This window comes from Myotis brandtii, unplaced genomic scaffold (assembly GCF_000412655.1).
Source record: "Myotis brandtii unplaced genomic scaffold, ASM41265v1 scaffold479, whole genome shotgun sequence".
Classification (NCBI taxonomy): Eukaryota; Metazoa; Chordata; class Mammalia; order Chiroptera; family Vespertilionidae; genus Myotis; species Myotis brandtii.
In genome coordinates, this window is record NW_005368305.1 from 54,031 (window position 1) to 74,503 (window position 20,473).

The window sequence follows — 20,473 nt, forward strand, 5'->3', positions numbered from 1 at the left end:
TTAATCCTCACCTGAGGATATTTTTTCATTGATTTTTAGAAAGGGAGAACTGCCAGGGGGAGAGAGAGAAACATCAATGTGAGAGAGACACATTGACTGGTTGTCTCCCACATACAACCAACCTGGGCTAGGTCAAAACTGTAACTGAGGTATGTGCCCTTGACTAAGAATGGAACCTGAGACCCTTTGTTTGACAGTCTGATGCTCTAACTCAGGGGTGGGCAAACTTTTTGACTCGAGGGCCACAATGGGTTCTTAAACTGGACCAGAGGGCCGGAACAAAAGCATGGATGGAGTGTTTGTGTGAACTAATATAAATTCAAAGTAAACATCATTACATAAAAGGGTACGGTCTTTTTTTTTTTTAGTTTTATTCGTTTCAAACGGGCCGGATCCGGCCCGCAGGCCGTAGTTTGCCCACGGCTGTTCTAACTACTGAGCAAAACCAGCCAGGGCTGAGCAAATTATTTAACCTATGTTCCTCAGTTTCCTTGTCTACAAAATGAGCATAGCACTATTGTGACCATTAAATGGGTGGAAACATCAATGGAACTTAAAACAAGTATGAAGCAATTACCCAATAATATTGTTGTTCACTGTTTACCCTCAGTGTTTGCCATAATGGCTGGCACAATGGAAGAGGAAGGAACACAGATATATATATACACATACATATTTTAGTTGATTTTTAGAGCAAGTGGAAAGGAGAGGGAGAGAGAGAGATCGATGAGAGAACTTGCCCTCCTGCATGCCCCTACTGGGAATCAAGAACCCCTACTGAGGATCAAACCTGAAACCTGGATGTTGTGCCCTGACCCAGGAATTGAACCAACAATCTTTTGGTGCATGGAACGATGCCCAACCAACTGAGCCACACCGGCCAGGGCCAGAAATATTTTCTGAGAGAATAACTGATACCATTAATGAAGGAAAAGATGACCAGATTTGTTAACAAAAATTTTAGAACTTCTGAATAGCAAAAAAAAAGAACTCTCATAAATTTAAGTCAAATTAAAATTGGGGAAACCTAAGAATATAATACAAAGGGTTATCATTTTTAATTTTATGAAGAATCTTGGTAAATCAAAAAGAACAAAAGATTAACACACCTATAAGGCAAAAGATTCCAAGAAAAGCAATATAAAACATGACAAAATGTCAATGACCGATAAACATGAATATTTGTTTAACATCACTAGTAGAAAAAGTACTCCATTTAAAGTGGTCTCACTTTTCACCTACCAAATTAGCAAGGGAAAAAGAGACGAATAATATCTAGTTTTGAAAAGGGTGAAGAGAAAGTGGCAAACTTGTGCACCATGGTAGGACATGACATTGCAGCAATACATTTCAAAAGCTTATTAACTCTATATACTTTTTAGCTCAATGATTATTCTTTTAAGATTAAGAAATTATTAATTTTAAGTACAACTTTAGTTATAAGATGTTCATGCAAATATTATTTTAATAGAAACTATAGGAGTCAACTTCAGTTTTCAACAAGAAATTGTGATACAGATAATTGAGTACTATGCAATCATTACAGTGTCATAGAAATCTATTTACTGAAGAGAAACATGTGTGCAATATACAATTAAGTGCAAAACAATCCTATATAATAAAAGCCTAATATGCAAATTGTCCCCATGGGTGGTCATTCGACCCGGAGAATGGGAGTTTGACCACTCTCTATGACGTGCGCTGACCACCAGGGGGTAGCGCGAAACATGGTGGGTGTCAGCGATGTGCTGCAACCTCTCACCAGCTACCTGGGGACGGAGTGACGGGGACAGAGGTGCAGTGAGAATGCGAGGTGTCTGCCGAGCTTGCTCTCACTCCTCCTGCTCCCCTCCCTTGGGACACCAGGGCTTGCGCTCAGGTGATGGGCGCCCACGAGCCTGCCCCGCACCTGCACTGCCTCTTCGCTCCCTGTGGGTTTGCGCAGGAGCTAGTCTGTGAGGCTGGCCGGGAGAGAGTGCACTGCCTGCCCAGCTTCCATGCAGCACCGCTGGGCAGCCAAGAGGCCTACACTGCGTCCTGGCCTGCCGCGTCTGGCCGCACTCATCGCATCTCCACATGGAAACTCAGGCACCATGACTCAGGCGCAGGGGGGTGCACAGGAATCTGGGGGCCCAAGTGCAGCCCAGGGCCCAGAGGTCAGCTGGGACCTGCCCTTCCATGCTAGACACTTATGCTTCAATCGCTGGCCAGGTCTAGGGACCGCACCTGTGCACAAATTTCGTGCACCAGGCCTCTAGTTCAGGTTACAATCAAGTATGGTCAATGTTCAATAATTTTATAAGAATACTAGAGGCTCGGTGCACGAAATTCATGCACTGAAGGGGAGGTGTCCCTCAGCCTGGCCTGTGGCCTCTTGCAGACCAGGACCCCTCAGGGGATGTCCACCTGCAGTCAGACATCCCTCTCTGAGTCTGGGGCTCTCGCAGTCCCTTGCTCCTTACCACCTGCCTGCAGCGAAGGTGGGAGAGGCTCCCACTACTGCCACTGTACTTGCTAGCTGTGAGCCCGGCTTCTGGCTGAGTGGCACTCCCCCTGTGGGAGTGCACTGACCACCAAGGGGAAGCTCCTGCGTTGAGCATCTGCCCCTTGGTGGTCAGTGCATATCATAATGACCCATCATTCCACCAGTCATTTTGCCATTCTGTCAATTTGCATATTATGGTTTTATTATATAGGATTTGGAGCAGAGAGAAAAGAGAGAGAGAGAGAGAGAGAGAGAGATGATAGATAGGTAGATAGATAAATAGTTAGATTCTGGATAGACTTACATCAAAAGATTTGGAATTATTATTCCTGGGATATGACCGTTGCAGATTTTATTTTTATCTTTTCCCTTTTTAAAATGTATATCTTTTAATTTCAAGAGAAACTTTATACATTATTTTTAAACTTAATATTTTGGTGCTTCAATAATATAGGAGACTGAATTTCAAACATTGCTGATAACTAAAATCATTACTAAATGTGGAAATTTTTACTTTCACAATTTCTGTAGAGTGACATTCAAGACCAAATTAACACCTTGGGATTCAAAATTGGTGCAGGATCTTGTTCCACCACTACCAAAAGGTGCACAGTTGTCCACACTCTATATATTTAACTTGTCTTAATAACAGAGCAACCATCTATATCTATATATATAAAAAGCCAGCAACCATAACAATTTAACAACTGGGCGATTGGTTGCTATGATGCCCAGCCCCTGCCCCTGGCTGGCCCCACCACTGATCAGCTTCTCCCACCCCGATTGAAGTGGCCAACTTCCCCAGGGCCCCTCGCCCAGGCCAGCCTCACCCCCCAACAGGAACCCCAACCCCAATGGGGACGTCGCCAGCCTGCAAACTGACCATGGTCCCTTGCCGAGGCTGGCCCTGCCTCCCAATGGGGACCCCCCACCCTGATGCGGGCATCGCCAGCCTGAAAATCACCCCATCCCCTTGCCCAGGCCAGCCCTGCCCCCAGCAGGGACCCTCCCACCCCAATCAGGGGCGTGGCCCCTCACCCAAGCTGGCCTGCAAACCACCCATGGTCCCTGGCCCAAGCTAGCCCCGCCCCCAGAGGGGACACCCCACCCCAATCAGGGGTGTGGCCCCTCACCCAGGAGGCCCCGCCCACAGCAGGGACCCCCTCCCTGATTGGGGGTGTGGCCGGCCTGCAAACTACCCGCAGCCCCTCACCCAGGGAAACCCCACCCCAACAGTGGGTGTGGCTGACCTGCAAACCGCCTACAGTCCCTTGCCCCAGCCAGCCCCGCCCCCCACCCAGATCCGGGGCCCCCATCAGGGCAGGCCAGCTGGCCCCCACCCATGAACCAGGCCTCTATCCTTTATAATAAAAGGGTAATATGCAAATTGACCATAAAGGCGGAATAATCAAAACAACCGCTGGACCAGTCACTATGAGGCGCACTGACCACCTCTCAGTTCCTTTCCACAGCCAGCATGCTCCGATCGCCTGATGATGAACGAGGAACCAAGCGTGGGTGGCGGAGGATGTGGGCAGTGCCAAACCAAGGCCTCCACCCCACTGGTCACCCCACACACAGAGGGCAACCCACAGTGGGGCGGGGCTGGTGAGCGGGCAGTAACAGCTGACCTCTCAGTCCCTTCTTCTGGCCGTCAGGCACTGATCACCCTATGGCGAAAGGGGTGGGTGGCAGCAGGGGTTGGGTGGCGGCAGGATTTGGGGCCAGCTGTGGGCAGCCGGGAAGGATGGCCCTGATCACAGGCCAGGCCTAGAGACCATACACGTGCACAAAATTTGTGTGCTGGGCCTCTAGTTTATTTATAATGATGTCCAAAGGTATATTTCAAAAATATTTATTAAATATATTATTAGTATTAATAATATTACTGCTTAAATTTTTCTATTAAAAACTGTGATAAAATTCCAAAGCAACTTGAGCAGATAAATGGTAATAAAATAGTTATCAAATTAATTGAAATATTGTTATTAAAATGAAATAATTTGTACTAAGTAGTGGTTTCTTAACCCACTGAAATTTCCTCCCTTGTCTAAAATGAGCTTTTTATAAAGAATAAACATATATTAAATTTATAAAAATGTTGTTTAATAACTGAAGGAATAAATAACAATAACAACAAAAAGTTATGAATTACATGGCAATGGTTATATTTTCTTGTTTACCTGTAGAGAAGACCATGCTCATGAATATACTGAATCCAGTGATAGCCAAGATGTCATCCACACTGCTAGCAGCCATTAGTAAGGTTGGAATGCCTTTCTCAACACCATATCCGTCTTCTTGCAATTGTAGCATGGAAGGGACAACAACAGCAGGAGAGACAGCACCTACTACAAAACTGAGAGAAGACTTTGAACACCAATTTTAAAACATCCACTTTACCAAATAGTTAATTTTATTAAAATTTATAGCAGATATATTTTTACAACTTTATGTTAAGTGTAAAAATTCAGCTTTTGAGTGAATGCCATTTAATGATGGTAAAATGTCTCTCTCACCCAGCCCCTGGCAATATTTGTCCTGGCTTATTTCACTCAGCATAATGTCATCAAGGCTCATCATGTTGTAGACCAGTGGTTCTCAACCTTCCTAATGCCGCAACCCTTTAATACAGTTCCTCATGTTGTGGTGACCCCCAACCATAAAATTATTTTTGTTGCTACTTCATAACTGTAATTTTGCTACTGTTATGAATCGTAATGTAAATATCTGATATGCAGGATGTATTTTCATTGTTACAAATTAAACATAATTAAAGCATACTGATTAATCACAAAAATAATATGTAATTATATGTGTTTTCCAATGGTCTTAGGCGACCCCTATGAAAGGGTCGTTCAACCCCCAAAGGGTAGCAACCCACGGGTTGAGAACTGCTGTTGTAGACAGTGACAAGATTTCTTTCTTCCTTCCTTTCTTTCTTTTCTTTTTTTTTTTTTTTTTTTTTTTTACAGCTGAATTATATCCCATTGTATGTATATACCACATTTTCTTTACCTATTCATTTGTCAATGGTTATTTGGGCTTTTCCCACCTTTTGCCATTGTGAATACTGTTGCAACATCTCTCTAAAATCCTGATTTCAATTCTCTTGGTTATATACTCAGAAATAGGATTACTAATTTTATGGTGATTCTATTTTTGTGTGTTTTTTGTTTTGTTTTGTTTTGTTTTTGAAGAACCTCTAAACTGGTTTCCAAGTTTTATTCCCAATAGTAGTGCACAAGGGTTCCAATTTCTGCATATCTTGGTCAACAACTGTTATTTTGGTTTGCTTGTTGTTGTTTTTAAACATGTTTTTATTGATTTTTAGAGAGAGAGAAAGGGAGAGGGATAGAGAGATAAAAACATCAATGAGAGGAACATCATCGATTGGCTGCCTCCTGCACTCCCTCTACTAGGGATCAAGTCTGAAACCTGGGCACGTGCCCTGACTGGGGATCAAACCAGCAACCTCAACCACTGAATTACATCAGCTGGGGTCTGTTTGTTTGTTTTTGAATAGTCACCACCCTAATCGGTGTGAGTTGATATTTCATTGTTAATTAGTATTTCTCTAATGATTAAAAATGTTGAGCACTTTCATAAGCTTGTTGACCATTTGTGTATCTTTTTTGGGCAAATGTTTATTAAAGTCATTTGCCATTATTTAGGTAGGTTTTTTTGTTTTTGAGTTGTAGGAATTCTTCATATGTTCTAAATATTGATTTCTTTTCAGATATATGTTTTGCAATTATTTTATCCCATTTTGTATGTTGCCTTTTGTCTATGTTAGTGTTTCATTTGCTGTGCAGAAATTTTCAAGTTTTATTAAGTACCATCTATTTTTGCTTTTGTTGACTGTGTTTTTAGTGTCAGATCTAAGAAATCATTGCCAAATTCAATGTCATGAAGCTTTTACATGAAATTTGCTGGAATACAGTATTCTTGGTTGGCAGTGTTTTGTTTTTTTTCTTTTAGCATTTTGTTGTTGTTGTTAATACTCACCCAAGAACGCTTTTCTATTGATTTTTTAAGGAGAATGTTAGAGAGAGGGAAAGACAGAGAGAAACATCAATGTGAGAGAAACACATCCATTAGTTGCCTTCTGAAAGTGCCCTGACCAGGGCTGGGGTCGGGGAGGAGCCTGCAACTTAGATATGTGCCCTTGACCAGAATTGAACCCAGGACCGTTTGGTCCACAGGCCGACGCTCTATCCACTGAGCCAAACAGGCTAGGGCTCTTTAAGCATTTTGAATCTTCCAGTACATTCTAGCCTACAAGTTTTCTGCTGAGAAATGCAATTAATATCTTACGGGAACTCTTGCTTTTTTTCTGCTACTTTCAAGATTCTCTCTATCTATGACTTATGACAGTTTGAGTATAGTGTGTCTCAGTGTAGGTCTTTTTGGTTTTACTCAAGTGGAACGTCTTTGAGCTGCTTAAGTTTGTATGTCCATTTCATCTCTCAATTTGAAAGTTTTTACCCATTATTTCTTCAAATAGGCTTTCTGACCATTTATTTCTCTCTCCTACTCCTAGAACTCCCATAATGTGTAGATTGGTCTATTAAAGGGTATCCTATAAGTCCCTAGGATCTCTCCACTTTCCTTTGTTCTTTTTTTTTTTCTCCACTAACTTGATTTCAAATAACCTTGGCATCAAGTTCACTAATTCTTTCTTCAGATTGATCCAGTCTATAATTGATCCCTGTAGTCATTCCACCCACCCCCAATTTTGTTATTGTATACTACAGTTTAAAATTAATTTTTGTTCTTTTATATAGTTTCTATTTCTTTATTGGTAACCTCATTTGATTCATGCCTAATTTTCCTGATATGCTTATTTTTTATATTTTTAAATTTATCTTTTTTATTGTTGAAAGTATTACACGTCCCCTTCTCCCCCACTGACCCCCTCCAAACTACCCAGGCCCCCTCCCCCCATGACTTTCACCACACTATTGTCTGTGTCCAAGGGTTATGCACATAAGTTCTTTGGTTAATCTCTTCCTGCCCTCTCTCTCCGCTTCCCTCTGAGATTCATCAAAAAAAGTCTGTTCCATACTTCCATGTCTCTGGATATATATTTTTTGTCACTTTTTTAATTAGATTCTGCACATAAGTGAGATCATATGATACTTGTCTTTCTCTGATTGGCTTATTTTGCTTAGCATAATACTCTTCATGTCCCTCCATGTTGTCTCAAAGGGTAAGAGATCCTTCATTTTTATAGCTACATAGTATTCCATTGTGTAAATGTACCACTTCTTTTTTATTCACTCATCTACTGATGAGAACTAGGGCTGTTTCAAGATCTTAGCTATTGTAAATAACACTGCTATAAACATAGAGGTGCATATATCCTTTCTGATCTGTGTTTTGGGATTCTTAGGATATATTCCTAGATGTGGGATCCCTGGGTCAAATGGCAGTTCCATTTTTTATTTTTGAGGAAACTCCATAATGTTCTCCATTGTGACTGCACCAGTCTGCATTCCCACCAGCATTTCTAGCTTCTTGATGGTAGCCATTATGGCAGGTGTGAGGAATACCTCATTGTTTTAATTTGCATCTCTGATGATTAGTGATTTTGAGCATTTCTTCATATCTCTTGACCATATGTACGTCCCCTTTAGAGAAGTATCTATTTAGGTCCTTGACCCATTTTTTTAATTGGGTTATTTGTCTTCCTTTTATTAGGTTGTATGAGTTTTTTATATATTTTGGAAATTAACCCCTTATGGGATCCCTTTCCATTTTGTTGATGGTTTCTTTTGCTGTGCAGAAGCTTTTTATTTTGATGTAGTCCCATTTGTTCATTTTCTCTTTTGTTTTCCTTGCCCTAAGAGATATATCGGCAAACATATTGCTACAAGAGATGTCTGAGATTTTGCTGCCTATCGTTTCTTCTAGAATTTTTATGGTTTCACAACTTACACTTAAGTTCTTTATCCATTTGAAGTTTATTCTTCTGTATGGGGTAAGTTGGTGGTCTAGTTTCATTTTATTTTTTTGCATGTATCTGTCTAATATCCCTAACATCATTTACTGACAAGATTGTCTTTACTCTTCCTGACATTTTTAGATGTCTGTGTTCTCTTTTAGCTCCCTGAGCATTTTAAAGATGTTAGTTTGAAGTATTTGGTGAGTAATTCATACATTTCCATTTGTTTAGGAATGGCTTCTGGAGTTTTAGGTGTTCCTTTGATATGTCTTGTTATCATTTGGTGAAATTTGCATATTTGAAAACAGTCTTTATAGACTATCTTCACTATGGAGAGATCTTCACCAATCAGCCCAGCTAGAGATTCTAGGGACCTCTCAAACCTTTCTGGGATATATCTTCTCTGGGCTTGGGTGTGTTATCTTCAGGTGAAGAGTTTTGCCTTTTCCTACTCTGGAGCATCCCCAGGGGTCTATCTGCAATACTGCAATACCTCTAGAGCTGTAGCAATCCATAGGACTCAGGCATCTAAAGTTTGCCAGTCTCTCTCTCTCTCTTTCTCTCTCTCTCTCTCTCTCTCTCTCTCTCTCTCTCTCTCTTTCTCTCTCTGTAATCCTCACCCATTGATTTTTAGAGGAAGTGGAAGGGAAAAAGGGAGGGAGAAAGAGAGAGAGAAAGAAACATTGATGTGAGAGAGACACATTGATTGGTTGCCTTCTACATGTGCCCCACCTGAGGCCGGTATCAAAACTGCAACCCAGCTATGTGCCACATAGTAAGCACTTTAAAAGTGTTTGCTACTACTATAATTATTGTGACAAGAAACAATAGTGAGCAGTGAAATTTATTGCTAAATCTATAGAAGCAATAAATTCATTGTAAAGAACTTAAAAATAATCTTAGTGAGGGAATAGACAAAAAAGTGGGGAAAGTGACAACTTGTTATGAATTAAAGAATGTGTTTTCCAAAATTATAGGTAATCATTAGGAGGAGGAGTTTCTAATTTCTAATCAGGATATGTTTTACTGATGTTTACAGAGAGAGAGGAATGGAACGGGGGAGAGAAAGTGAGAAAAACTTCAATGTGAGAGAGAAACATCATTGTGATAGAGAAACATCAATCAGTTGCCTTGGGTACTCACCCCAACCAGGGATCAAATCAACAACCTGGGTATGTTCCCTGAACAAGAATCAAACCCTTGAACTTTCAATTACAGGATGATGCTCCAACCCCTGAGCACACCAGCCAGGGTGAGTTTCTAATTTCTAAAGATTAAAGGAATAAACAAAAGTAGAACAACAAAAATGCTGTTAATCTAGCAAAAGTGAAAGAAAAGAATGAAATTCACGTGAACATACAATATTTTAAGTGTTTTTAAAAATTGATTTTAGAAAGATATTGAGAGAGAGAGAGGGAGAGCGAGAGAAACATCAACTTATATAGTTCCATTTATTTATGCATTCATTAGTTGATCATTGTATGTGCCCTGACCAGGAATCAAACCCACAACCATGAGATGATGCTCTAATCAACTGACCTACCTGGCCAGGACCAAGAATATATAATATTTAAAATAGTGAAATAAAAAGCAGGATTAAATCCAAATGATTCTATAATAAATTGGTTAGATTGATCTTTTTGAGACAGAGGTTCTCTAATTGATTTAAAAAATTAGCTCTGGATTGTCAAACTACAGCGGGAAGGCCGGGGAGGGTTGGGGGTCAGGAGGGAGGGGGGTAAGAGATCAACCGAAGGACTTGTATGCATGCATATGAGCATAACCAATGGACATAAGACACTGGGGGGTAGGGGAAGCCGGGGAATTGTCAAGGGCGGGGAAAAAAAGGACACATATGTAATACCCTTTGTAATACTTTAAGCAATAAAAATAAATTTTAAAAAAATTAGCTCTGAGAGATGATAGAAACTGAGGGAGGAAAATGGCGGCAAATAGGCAGATGTGTCCTGCGCCTTGTCCTGGATCAGATAGAAGGAGCAACTAAATCGAATAACATGCACCCAGAATTGGCAACTTAGACACAGCTGATAAGACAATTCACAGCTGGGAAAGACGCCTGGAGAATGGGGAATCTGGGCTGGAGAGAGATGCGCAACCAGCGGGCCAAAAGGGTCAGAAAGAAGCTGCACAGCACCAAATCTGCATCCCTTGGGGACAGGTGTAACATCCAACTGTGGAAAGGAAGCCCACAGGACTGCTGGTGGCTGGGGAATCTAGATCTAAGTCCACAACCATGAGAGGCTGCACCCAGAAAGGCAACCAGAAGAGGTACCTGAGGCACATGGTGCCAGGGGGAGAGAAACTCTCAGCTTTGCCTCTGTTTTGTCTTTGCTTTTACTCGCTAAACCCCGTTTATGGGACTTTCAATTAGAAATACTCACATGAGGATGCCATGCAGGTAGAGGTGCAGATTTGTGAAGTCTGGGGAGAGGTGGTGGAGAAGAGCAGGAGAGGGAGAGGTGACCAGGAATCCGGCACTGAGACATTAGTGACCCTCCAAACCTAAGCAGCCTTTTTTTTCCTGAAGAGCCAGGCTCTCCTAGCAGCCTTAAGGCATCTAGTACAGCCAAACCCAGCCTACACCTTGAGCTTTACAAAGAAAACAAAGACTCTGAATAACCCCAAAGAGCAATCAAAGACTGAGCTGAAGAGGGGCCGTTCAGTTCCAGAAAGCAATACAGCACCTTCCTCCCCCTAAAGCCCTATCAGAAATAGACATTTGAGTGATTAAGATTGACAGTAGGCAGACAGGAAAAGCAGGCAGATTGGTCCTGCCTGCTTGCAGCCAAGGCTGTGGAGATAGATACAAACAGAGGAGCAGTGAGTTGCTTGGAACTTCAACACGGTGCTGACTACCTAACAGAAAACTCAGAAGTGGCAGACAGAACAGAAAAGTGGGGTCTTAAACCAGCCCCCATGGGGCATTAAAACTCTGATGAAGCAAACACTTCACTTTTTTACCTTTTATATTTTATTTTTTTAAAAAGAAAAAACTATTTTTTCTTTTATCATTTTTTTGTATTACTTTTTCTTCATTTTATTTTTATTTATTTTGTTATTTTATTTTATCTTATTTTTTCTTTTTTTCCACCCTTTTCTTCTTCATCTCTCCTTTTTTCATCATTTTCTCCTGTTCCTGTTTTAGTTTTTCTCTTTTCTTTCTTTTTACCCCTTGTTTGTTGATCAACTTTATCTGCTTTGACGTATCATTATTGTTGTTGTCTCTGTTGGCTTACTCATATATCTAATTTCCTCTCCCCTGCTCCAAGTCCATGCACCCTTCTCTTTTCTCTTTCTTCACTAGTCAATTTGTTTTATGCTTTGTTTTTCCTCTCCTCTCTTGCTCTCTTCTTCTCCTAATTGTTTAATTAGTTTTACTCATTAAACTCAAGCCTATCTGCTCTCTCCTCTATTATCCTTTTCCAAAAATAAATGAATAAATAGATTTTAAAAATTATTTATTTACTTACTTACTTATTTATTTTCTTCTTATCACTCATTCTCTTTCTACCTCCTCTATACTGAACAATGGTGCTTCCCTTGTTCATTCAATTCCTTAATCTTACTTTTTGTATATAAGCCCTGCCTCTACAGATTCTGTCAAACCCCCACCCCCACCCCCCGTTTTCTGGGTGTTTGTTTGAATTTTTTTGGTTTATTTGTTTTGTGGTGTTTTCTCCCCATATATATTTTTTCTTTTCTTGCTCCTTTTTTTTTCCTCTCCTACCTTTTTTTACTTTTCTCGATATCATTTTTTGCTCTCTTTTCTCTCTCCTAGTTCTCTCTTCTCAGTTGGTCACTTTTATTGGGGTTATTGGTGTCATGAGGACATTTGTGTTTTCTTCCCTTTGTGTTGTGTCTTGTTGAGTTGTATTTTGTGCTATTTGGTCAATAGGGTAGAGAGCAAGCCACATAAACATACACCCTGAGAGGAGATTTCATCCATGAATGGTACAATAACACTCAAGACCCTACTATACCAAGAGAACTCAAATATCCCAAGTAGGGTTATCTCTAGAATGCCGAGCCCAGAAGACCTGAGAGATTGCACCACTGGGTCTCACAAAATATCAATTTAAGACAAACAAAAAAATCTGGGTGGTATAGCAGTTTGCTCTAATATATAGAAATAATCACAAAGGAACAGCAAAAATGGGGAGACAAAGAAACCACCCCTATATCAAAGAAAATGAGGAATCACCAGACAAGGAAATAAATGAAATGGAGGCAAGAAATTTGTCAGAGAAATAATACAGAGCAATGGTTATAAGGATGCTGGAAAGGATGGAAGACAAATTCAACATGTGTAAGAATCAAGAGGAAATGAAGAATGACATAGCTGCAATAAAAAACACAAGGGGAAGTTTCAACAGTAAACTAGAAGCTAAGGACTGCATCAGTGAGTTAGAAGACAAGGTAGAAAAAACACTCAAGCAGAGCAGCAACTGTAAAAAAAAATCTTAAAAAGCAGGAGATGAGCCTAACGGACCTTTGGAACAATATGAAACAAAACAACATCCACATAATAGGAGTACCAGGAGAAGAGGAAGCTGAGCAAGGAATAGAAAACTTGAAGAAATAATGACAGAAAACTTCCCTGGTTTGGGGAAGAAAAAAGTCACACAAGTCCAAGAAGCGCAAAGAGTGCCAAACAAGATGAACCCAAAAAGACTGAAACCAAGACACATGATAATTAAATTGCCAAACATCAATGACAACGTAAGAATCTTAAAGGCTGCCAGAGAGAGATAGAAAGTTACCTATAAGGGATCTCCCATTAGACTATCAACTGATTTCTCAACAGAAACACATCAGGCTAGAAGGGATGAAGCTAAGAATACTATACCAATCAAGGCTATCATTCAAAATTGAAGGTAAAATCAGAAGCTTCACAGACAAAGAAAGGCTAAGGGAGTTTATTACCATCAATTCAGCAATGCAAGAAATGCTAAAGGGACTATTGGAAAAAGAAGAAAAAGAAAGGGAAGAAGGAACACAGGCATAAAGAATAAAAATGGCAACAAACAAGTACCTATCAATAATAACCTTAAACGTAAATGGATTATATGCTCCAATCAAAAGACATAGGGCAGTGGTCGGCAAACTGCAGGTCGTGAGCCACATGCGGCTCTTTGGCCCCTTGAGTGTGGCTCTTCCACAAAATACCGACTTCTGCTCATGAGCCACGAAGTTTCAATCACACTGTATGTGGGCACTCGCACGTGGTATTCTGTGCAAGAACCACACTCAAAGGGCCAAAGAGCCGCATGTGGCTCGCAAGCCACAGTTTGCCGACCACTGACATAGGGTAGCTGAAGAATAAGAAAACATGACCAATTAATTTGCTGTCTACAAGAGATCCACCTCAGAAAAAGGGACTCACACAGACTGATAGTGAAGGGATGAAAAAAAATTTTTCAGGTAAATGGTCATAAAAAAAAACTGGAGTAGCAATACTTCCATCTTACAAAAATATATATACAGATTCCAAGGAAAAAACTTCAAAATCTTCCTTGATTTTAGATGTACTTTCTCATTATTTATCAGTCATTAAATCCCATCAATTTGCCCTGGCCAGGTTTCAGGTTCAATCCCAGTCAGGGTGCTCACTGGAGGCAACCAATCGATATTTCTCTCACATCTCTCTCTTTCTTTCTCCCTTCCTCTCTCTCTCTCTCTCTCAAATCTATAAACATATCCTCAGGTGAGGATTTTAAAAAATCTTCTGAATTATATTTTGAATCCCTATATTCTAAAGTCACTACTACTTTATTATTATAAGAGAACTCATTAACTTATTGATATCTTTTATGAAGAGTTTTCAAACTAAAATACCCACTTCCAGCCTCAACTTCTCTCCACTTAATCCTGTATTCTATCAAATACATTTGTAAAATGCAGACTCAAGTATGTTGCCTGCTTAAAAACCCAACAAATTCCGCCTAGTATATAAGACCACTGATAATTTGGCTCCAACCTATACATGTAGCTTTTTCTCTTACCTCTCCTTCTATGACATGTAATGTTTTAACCAAACTATATAATACTTCATCATTCTCCAAATACACCTTATTCATTCATTCTTCTCTGTGTTCATGAAAATCTCTCTTTTGGGAGCATAGAGATAACGCCTCCTTTGTGCATGTTTATTATTCTGTCCCCAACTAATTTTTCACATCCTTCAAGGCCTAGCTTAAATATCTATGAGATAGTTTTTTACATCCCTCACAACTAGAGGAATTTACTGCTCTTGTAGGATTTTATGGGTAATTCTATCATAGCAGTTATCATACTGTATGACAGTTAGCTATTACCTGCCTGCAATCCTGGAGAAACTGAATTTTTTTCAGGACAGGGCTATGTCTTACAAATCTCTACATTTCTGCTCTAGTAGTTTGGCTCAGGAGATAGAGCACTGGCCCATGGACTGAAGAGTCCTGGGTTTGATTCTGATCAAGGGCATGTACATCAGATGCAAGTTTCCTGGACCTGGTAAGGGTGTATGCAGGAGGCAACCAATCAATGTGTGTCTTTCACATTAATGTTTCTCTCTGTCTCTCCCTCTCCCTCCCACTCTCTCTAGAAAAATGAAAAAAAAATCAATGAGAAAATATCCTTGAGAAAGATAAGTCTATACCGTCTATGGTGGTGGTGTAGACGGACATGTCCTGTGCCTTGTCCCGGAGCAGATAGAGTGAGCAGCTGAAACAAGTAACATCCATCCCGAATTGGCAGAAGAAATTCAGCTGGGAGACAGTTTGCAGCCGGGAAAGGCAGAGGACTCCTGGAGAAAGGTAAAGTCAAGGCTCTGGGAAGGATATCTGGCCAGACCACAGAGCCCTGAGGATCAGAGGGAATCCACACAACACGGGCTTGGGCCACGTCCCTTGGGATGGGCCCAGTGGAAAAAAAAGGTACACAGGACTGCTGGTTGGCAGGGGATTCTAGATCTGGGTCTACAGTCAGGAAAGGCTGAGGAGTGCTGGCAGAAGAGCGTGCAGAGGCACAGCCTTTCCCCCCTCGCAGGGGATTCTAGATCTGGGTCTACAGTCAGTGAAGGCTGAAGAGTGCCGGCAGGAGAGTGCACAGAGGTGCAGCCTCTCCGGCCTCTGTGGCTTGTGCCTTTCTTCATAGAGCCTAGTTCATAGGACCTTTTGGATACAGACACTTACCCGTGGCTGGAGTGTGGGAGAAAGTGCGGAATTGTGGAATCTGGGCAGTGAGGGGGATCCAGGAGTAGTGGCAGGAGTTTGGAGCTGAGTCATCCCTGATCCTGGGACCTGGGCAGCCATTTTGCCGTGAAAATATAGTCCCTCCCCTCCAGTATCCAGGCAACTAATACAGCCACACCCAGATTCCACCCTGATTGGTAAAAGGATTAAAAAAAACAAAAACTTAAATAGTCCCCGAGAGCACAAAAGGGCTGGACTAGAGACTTTCAGTCACAGCAATCGGATCCTGAGAAACACTACAGTACAGAGGACTGGGATACTAAGTCAGCCAAAGGAACACTTCACTTTTTCATTTTTATTTTTTTCTCTTTTATGACTTTGTTATCTCTTATTTTTCTTTGTTTTCCTGTTTTTGTTTGTTGCTTTATTTTCTATTTCTTTTCACATTATTTTTCCATCACTCTATTTTATTTTATTTTATTTTTAATTGCTATTTTATACCATTTTTGAAATCAAATTTTTTGTAAATTTATTATTACTTTTTTTTCTCTTTCTCTTTCCTCTTATCCACCCATCCCCTTTCTACTTCCTCTATACCGAACTGAGATCCTCAACATATTCATCCAACTCTTAACCTTATCTTCTATATATAAGCTCAGCATCTACAGATTCTGCCCCCACCCTCTTTGCTGGGGGTTTGGTGTTTGTATATTTTTTCTTTTTTTTTAAAATTATATTGTTATTATTATTTTTGTTTGTTTGTTTTGTTTGTTTATGTGTTGGTTCTGTGGTGTTTTCCCCATATATATATATAATCTCCTTTTCTCCCTTCTTCTTTTCTCTTTTATCTTTTTCACTCTCTTCGATGTCATTTATGCTCTCTTTTCTCACCCCTAATTCTCTTTTTTCAGGTGGTCACTTATAGTAGGGTTATTGTTGTCATGAGTACATTCGTGCTTTGGTCCCTTTGTGTTGTGTCTTGACGAGGTAAATTTAATCCTGTCTGGCCAGGTGCTAGAGAGTGAACGTCATAACCAGACACCTGGTGAGGAAACTCCATCCACAAACGGGTCAATAACACCCCAGACCCAACTACAAAGACAGGAAGAAGGCGGCAGTGAGGGAGAGAGCGTGAGTCAGTGAGGGACCAAAAGAGGAGTGTGTGGTCATGTGGGATGTGTGTGTGTGAATGTGAGTGAGGCACAGATAGATCCCGCAGGGCCTTCTGGTCAGGCTAAACGGACTAGCCTAACTAGGCACCCTCTGCTACCATGTAAGCAGCTCCAGGAGGCCGACTTTTCCCCAGAAGCCTAGCATTTTTAAGGGGAGAGCTGCTGTAACTGGGAGCCAGGCCTTACCCCCACCCAGGGTGCCCTCAGACACCCCTGCCAGGGACCTGCTACTTCAGCTGTGGTCCCAAGGTCAACGAGTCTCCAGCCACCCTGAGCACAGGCTCCTGAGAGTCCTGAAGCATGCTTGCCTCTGACCGGCCCAACACCTTAGCCCGGGGCACTGCAACCACACAAGCAGCAGACACGTGAGCAGTCCAATCTGGTCCAAGGAGCAGCAGCCCCACGAGCAGCCTGCCCCAGGCCTAAGAGCAGAAACCTCACGTGGCCTGCCCCTCTCCAAGGACCAGCAGCTAGCTGTCAGCTGTGTGAGCGGCCCTCTCCGTCATCCGAGGAGCAGCAGCCATGTGAGTAGCCTGCTCTGTCTGAGGAGCAGCAGCCACACGAGCAGCTTGTGCACAATTGAGGAACGGCAGCCCCACACAGCCTGTCCCCACCCGAGGAGCAGCAGCTGCGCAGCCCACACCCTCCTCCTGTCTGAGGAGCAGTAGGTGTGCGAGAAACCTGCCCCCATCCAAGGAGCAGCAGCTGCATGAGCAGCCTGCCCCCATACGAGGAGCAGCAGCGGTGTGAGCAGCCAATACCCATATGAGGAACAGCATCGCTGCAAGCAACCCACTCCAATTCAAGGAGCAGTAGCCACCTGAACAGCCTCCCCCAGTCCGAGGAGCAGCAGACACAAGCAGCCTGCACCTGTCTGACAAACAGCAGCTGGGTGAGTGGCCTGCCCCATCTGAGAAGCAGCAGACACATGTTCAGGTCACTCCTGCCCAAGGAGCAGCAGCCACATAAGCAGCCCGCCCCCCATCTGAGGAGCAACAGCTGTGCAAGCAGCCAGCACCGGTACGAGGAGCAGTAGCCCTGTAAGCAACCTGCCCCTGTCCAAAGAGCTCCTTTCTTCTTTTCTCTCTTATCTTTTTTTCTCTCTTCGATATCATTTATGTCTTTTCTCACCCCAAATTCTTTTTTCTCAGGTGGTCACTTATAGTAGGGTAATTATTGTCGTGAGTACATTCATGCTTTGGTCCCTTTGCTCTTCGATATCATTTATGTCTTTTCTCACCCCAAATTCTTTTTTCTCAGGTGGTCACTTATAGTAGGGTAATTATTGTCGTGAGTACATTCATGCTTTGGTCCCTTTGTATTGTGTCTTGTCGAGGTGAATTTTATCCTGTCTGGCCAGGTGCTAGAGAGTGAGCCTCATAACCAAACACCTGGAGAGGAAACTCCATCCACAAATGGGTCAATAACACCCCCGACCCAACTACAGAGGCAGGAAGAAGGCGGCAGTGAGGGAGAGAGCGTGAGTCAGTGAGGGACCAAAAGAGGAGTGTGTGGTCATGTGGGCTGTGTGTGTGTGTATGTGAGTGAGGCACGGATAGATGCTGCAGGGCCTTCGGGGTCAGGCTAAACGGGCTCGCCTAACTAGGCAGCCTCTGCTACCGTGTAAGCAGTTCCAGGAGGCTGGCTCATCCCCAGAAGCCTAGCGTTTTTAAGGGGAGAGCTGCTGTAACTGGGAACCAGGCCTCAACCCCACCCAGGGTGCCCTCAGATAACACCTGGGACTCTACAGACACCCCTGCCAGGGACCTGCTACTTCGGCTGTGGTCCCATGATCAACAAGTCTCCAGCCACCCTGGGCGCAGGCTTCTGTGAGATCTGAAGTGTGCTCCCCCCTGACCGGCCCAACGCCTCAGCCTGGGGCACTGCAACCACACAAGCAGCAGACACGTGAGCAGCCCACTCCTGTCCAAGGAGCAGCAGCCCCACGAGCAGCCTGACCCAGGCCTAAGAGCAGAAACCTCAAGTGGCCTGTGCCTGTCCAAGGAGCAGCAGCTGTCAGCTGTGTGAGCAGACTCCCTCATCCGAGGAGCAGCAACCACGTGAACAGCCTGCCCAAGCTGAGGAGCAGCAGCCACACAAGCAGCCGGCCCATGATTGAGGAGTGGCAGCCCACCTTCATCCGAGGAGCAGCAGCTGCACAGCCCACACACTCCTCCTGTCCGAGGAGCAGTAGTTGTGCAAGAAACCTGCTCCCATCCAAGGAGCAGCAGCTGCACGAGCAACCTGCCCCCATACGAGGAGCAGCAGCGGTGTAAGCAGCCCATACCCATACAAGGAACAGCATCACCACAAGCAGCCCGCTCCCATTCAAGGAGCAGTAGCCACACGAGCAGACCACCCACGTCTGAGGAGCGGTAGCCCTTGCGCACTCCACACTGGTCCGAGGAGCAGCAGACACACGCAGCCTGCAATTGTCCAATGAGCAGCAGCTGGGTGAGCGGCCTGTCCCCATCCGAGGAGCAGCAGACACACTGGCAGCTCGCTCCCATCATAAGAGAAGCAGCCATGCAAGCAGCCCATCCCCTGTCTGAGGAGCAGCAGCCACATGAGCAGACAGCCCCCATACGACCAGCAGCCGCATGTGCAGCGCACTCCGGCCCAAGGAGCTGCAGCCGCCCAAGCAGCTCTCCCCTGTCCGAGGAGTAGCAGCCACACGAACAGATAGACTGACCACATCTGAGGAGCGGCAGCCCTGCACAGCCCACGCTGGTCCAAGGAGCAGCCGCCACACCCAGTCTGCACCTGTCCGACAAGCAGCAGCTGGGTGAGCATCCTGCCAATCATCTGAGGAGCAGCAGCCACACGTGCAGCTCACTCCCGCCCAAGGAGTAGCAGCCAAACAAACAACCCATCTTCCATCTGAGGAGCAGCAGCTGCATGAGCAGCCCGCACCCATACAAGGAGCAGTAGCCCTGTAATCAACTTGCCCCTGTCCAAAGAGCGGCAGCCTCACGAGCAGTCTGCCTCATCAGAGGAACAGCAGCAGCAAGCAGCCAGCCCTGATCAAAGGAGCAGCAGCCATATGAGCAGTCCATGCCATTCCGAAAAGCAGAAGCAACGTGAACAGCCCGCTCCTGTCCAAGGAGCAGCAGCGGGGCGAGAAGCCTCACCTACCAGCCAGAGGAGACACCACTGCTGCGAACAGCACCCACTAGAGGAGCCACAGCCAACTGAGGAGTATCCACAACTGTGACCACTTGAGGGGAAACTGCAGCCCGAGGAACCACTGCCACCCAAGAAGTAGCCCCTGCACAACTCGACATCTAGATCAGTTGGTGAGACCAAAAATGGGTAGACAAAAAAACCACCTAAGGAAAGAAAAGGAGGATTCACAAGAAAAGCATCTAAGTGAAACAGAGGCATGCAATATGTCAGAAAAAGAATTCAGAATAAGGGTCCTAGAGTGCATAAACCGGATGGAGGAAAAAAATCAACAACTTATACAAAAATCAAGAATAAATGGATGAAAAAAATCAACAACTTATGTAAGAATCAAGAAGAAATGAAGAGTGATATAGATGCAATAAAAAACACCATGGAAAGTTTCAAAAGTAGACTAGGAGAAGGGGAGGACCGAATTAGTGAATTAGAAGACAAGGAAGCAAAACACACGCAAACTGAACTGCAATTGGAGAAAAAAATTAAAAGACAGGAG

General features: G+C 43.4%; 1 protein-coding gene across 1 annotated transcript in view; it reads right to left on the reverse strand.

Moving 5' to 3' along the window:
- The window catches only part of LOC102238694 (sodium/hydrogen exchanger 9B1-like), a 77,155-nt gene that overhangs the window by 15,520 nt on the left and 41,162 nt on the right, over positions 1-20,473 (reverse strand). The window contains exon 6 of the mRNA XM_014547552.1: positions 4,669-4,844. Coding sequence (XP_014403038.1) covers positions 4,669-4,844 — 176 coding nt within the window. The remainder of the gene's footprint in view (positions 1-4,668; positions 4,845-20,473) is intronic.